This window comes from Drosophila suzukii (assembly GCF_043229965.1).
Source record: "Drosophila suzukii chromosome 2 unlocalized genomic scaffold, CBGP_Dsuzu_IsoJpt1.0 scf_2c, whole genome shotgun sequence".
Taxonomy (NCBI): Eukaryota; Metazoa; Arthropoda; class Insecta; order Diptera; family Drosophilidae; genus Drosophila; species Drosophila suzukii.
In genome coordinates, this window is record NW_027255896.1 from 35678788 (window position 1) to 35682771 (window position 3984).

The following is a 3984-nucleotide window of genomic DNA, read 5'->3' on the forward strand; positions in this document are numbered from 1 at the left end:
CACAAACATAAACGTAACGTTTCGTAAACTACTAATTATTAGCTTATAAGCTTATGTGTGAAGTAATTAAGTAAATTGGATGCTGTTAACAAGCCCAGACTCTATGAACATATATACATATACTCGTACATACATATGCAAGCAGCCCAGTTTTTTATTCGACCTGTAACTACCCTTCAGTTCCAAAAAAAAAGTTTCACTTGTGAATCCCGTGGGACATGTCCTCTTGCACAAGTGAAGAACAAGTGACGCTGGATATAGAAAATTGTATGGGACGTCCACATTTTCACATGTGAAAATTCAAATGAAAATTTTTCGAAGTCCCGCGGGATTTCACTCGTTCCTTATACTCATTTTTCGTATGTCCTGTCACGTGCCGGTGACACGTCCCAAGTGAAATCACTTGTGAAAATAAGATTTTTTCCATGAGTTTTCACTTATGAAATCACTTGAAAGTGTCACGTCCCAAGTGAAATCACTTGTGAAAGTCGTTTTTGTAGGCAGTCTTCTACGCTGCGCCGACTTCTCTGCTGACGTCAATAGCGGTACTGCGTGTTAGGCATAAAAAAAAAACAAAAAAGCTTTTTGCCTTCAGCCACGTCACCGCGTCTCTACTGCAGAACTGAAATCTGAGCATCCTGAATTGTGGGAACGTGCCGATAGTCTGAACAGCTGCTCGTTCTAATTGTTTAGTGCATAAACTGTGGTTTTTTGTTTCATGGTAATTTTCCTCTGGCTTGCTTATAGTTTGGTAATTTTCCATTGGCTTGTTGACAATTAAATTTATGTTCTTATTTCTTAGAGGGTGTCCCGAGGGTGACTGCGTATTGTGAGCATGTATGTGTGGTTGTGTGGACATGTACATAGGAGTACGTGGTGCTATGGATATGCCACTATATATGTTCATATGTAATAGATTGTGATTGTTAATCGCAGCCATCTTAAGCACGACATAAATGTAAAGGGTATATGTTTGTACAGTATTAATAAAAATTATTTCTTGTTTAGGTGCCTTCTTACGAGTGGCTTCAGTTTATAAACAATGATGAAATTAAAGACGCCATCCCGCCGATTGGGTTCCGTGTGCTTTTCAGGGTTGACGGAGTGGAAGGAGGTTTAAATAAGAATAATTTTATGTTATATAAAATTAGGCATTTTTTAATTCCCACAATAAATTTTAGTAAAGTTTATGTTTATTGTAAAAAAAATAAAAAAAAATATATATAAAATGAAATAATTTTGCCTTTTTATTGAGAATGTATTCTGAGATCGAGCGAGATCGGTTCTTCTCGAAATCGAGATCGATTCGATGTTGAAGCCGAGAACGTTTCATAACGAAATCAAGATCGACCATTCTCAAAAGCCCGTTCGTAAGCCGAGAAGTCTTCGATGATGATTTTAGGATTTTTAGTATGAGTCGATCTTGGCTCACTATTGAGATTGAAAATACCGAAATCAAGAACGCTGAGAACGGTTTTTTCTCTGAGTGTACCTTTTACTCGTAGAGCGGGCCTTTTTCAGCAGGTTGCCACGCCTACTGCCTAATCTTATTTAAAAACAAGGAAGAACGCTATAGTTGAGTACCGCGACTATCAGATACCCGTTACTCAACTAAAGGGACCAAAGGGAAATGGAGATATGCTTGCAGCAAAGCGAGATTAAAATGCGCCACCTACCGGCGGTAGACAGATTTAAGCGTTATGGGCGTTAGAGTGGGCGTGGAAAACTTTTTTTTTATCAATCGATAGGTATTGACAAGACCAATACATTTCAGCTTATATTTTTTATCTAGCATGAAAATTGTGGGCGTCACAGGTTTGGGCGGTTTTTGGGCGTTAAAGTGGGCGTGGCAACTTTTTTTTAGGTCAATCGATAGGTATTGATGAGAACAATACATTTCAGTTCAAATTTTTATTCTAGCATTAAAACTGTAGGTGCCACAGTTTTGGGCGGCTTGTGGGCGTTAGAGTGGGCGTGGCACTTTGCTGAAACAAATTTGAAGACCAAGAAGCTCAGGAATCTGCACTCCAAATCTCAATACCCTAGCTCTTATAGTTTCCGAGCGTTCATCCGGACGGACAGACAGACGGACAGACGGTCAGACGGACAGACGGACATGGTTAGATCGACTCGGCTAGTGATCCTGATCAAGAATATATATACTTTATGGTGCGGAAACGCTTCCTTCTGCCTGTTACATACTTTTCGACGAATCTAGTATACCCTTTTACTCTACGAGTAACGGTTAAAAAAATTTCTAATTTCAATTGCCAATACATATGTAAAATGGATATATTGTAAAATAAAACAAGGAAGAACGCTATAGTCGAGTACCTCGTCTATCGGATACCCGTTACTCAGCTTAAGGGACGAAAGGGAAATGGAGATATGCATGCAGCAAAGCGAGATTGAAATGCGCCACCTTCCGGCGGTAAGCAGATTTAAGCGTTATGGGCGTTAGAGTGGACTTGGCAAATTTTTTGTAAATTAATCGATAAGTATTGAAAACACCAATACATTTCAGTTAAAATTTTTTATCTTGCATGAAAATTGTGGTCGCCACAGGTTTTGGCGGCTTGTGGGCGTTAGAGTGGGCGTGGTATATTCACGTAACAAACTTGCGCTGCGTTCAAGGTTACGGAATCTAAATTTGAGATCCCCATTCTCTATCTTTGATAGTTTCCGAGATATCGACGTTCATACCTACGATTTTTTAAAGTTTGTGGGCGGTTTGTGGGCTTTAAATTTTTTTTTGGGTTAATTAATAGGTACTGATGACGACAATACATTTCAGTTAAAATTTTTATTCTAGCATCAAAACTGTAGGAGCCACAGTTTTGGGCGGTTTGTGGGCGTTAAACTTGCGCTGCGTAAGAGGCTTAGGAATCTGCATGGCAAATCTCAATAGCCTAGCTTTCATAGTTTCCGAGATCTCAGCGTTCATCCGGACAGACAGACAGACAGACATGGCTAGATCGACTCGGCTAGTGGTCCTGATCAAGAATTTATTTAATTTATGGGGTCGGAAACGCTTCCTTCTGCCTGTTACATACTTTCCGACGAATCTAGTATACCCTCTTACTCTACGAGTAACGGGTATATATACATTTCAAACTTTTTAAAATTCTTACCGATTTTGCACATATTTTAGGGCCTCAATTTTTTTTACATTTGAATCGGTCAGCTTTAAAACCAGATGCTTACGAAGACTTTTATGAATTATTTTACAGTTTTCAGACGTTGATGTATTTATTTTAAAAATCACCGACAATATACTTTTTTCTAAGTAAAGTCGTTCCTTGTTGTAGTCTTCAAACACTTTGACATGGTCTATTTTGTTATGCAGACTGGTATAATTCTGCATTAACGGAATCCTTAAATTTTCATATTTTTCCTTAAACTCGGAATTGCCTTTTGCAAACCCAGTGACTTTACGGACAAGATCCTTTATTTTATTATCAACCCTTATTGCTTGGCGTATGAGTTCCGCATGGCTCTTAAGGCCGCACTCGTTCATATCTACGATATAAATAAATAAGTTTTCGTCCACATTCTTTTTAATGGACTTTTCAAAGTTTTACCAGCACTTAAAATTATGAAGAGCCAAACAATCGCAAGATTCATCTTGTTTTTTGGTAACAAAGTCTTGAATAATTATTATGCAAGCTAAGGGCGGAACACATATAACTTTTTTAATTCATTCGTTTTAGATAATTTTTCAAAATGTCCCTCTCCAATTGCATATGCAAATCTTGATGCAATTGTATGTACGTCATGCCGTGACGGAGTTTCGAGTTTTAAAAAAAATTCTATTTAGGATGTACTATTGAAAAAGATGAATTGAAAACAAGGAAGAACGCTACAGTCGAGTACCTCGTCTATCGTCTATCGGATACTCAGCTAAAGGGACCAAAGGGAAATTGAGATATGCAAGCAGCAAAGCGAGATTGAAGTGCGCCACCTTCCGGCGGTAGAATGATTTAA

At 38.3% G+C, this 3984-nt stretch overlaps 1 protein-coding gene across 1 annotated transcript; it reads right to left on the reverse strand.

The window, feature by feature from the left end:
* Positions 1–3027: 3027 nt before the first annotated feature.
* On the reverse strand, positions 3028–3628 carry LOC139354028 (uncharacterized). The gene is made up of 2 exons (XM_070998261.1): positions 3582–3628; positions 3028–3519 (listed from the first exon to the last, which is right to left on the reverse strand). Exons 1-2 carry the CDS (start codon positions 3622–3624, stop codon positions 3128–3130), a joined length of 435 nt encoding a protein of 144 aa, XP_070854362.1. The 5' UTR covers positions 3625–3628; the 3' UTR covers positions 3028–3127.
* Positions 3629–3984: the final 356 nt, after the last annotated feature.

Excerpts from the sequence above, each read along its gene's own strand:
- LOC139354028 (XM_070998261.1), bottom strand. The coding sequence starts at position 3,624 with ATGAATCTTGCGATTGTTTGGCTCTTCATAATTTTAAGTGCTG. Across the intron at positions 3,520-3,581 it reads CTTCATAATTTTAAGTGCTG|ATATGAACGAGTGCGGCCTT; the intron begins GTAAAACTTTGA and ends TTTATATCGTAG.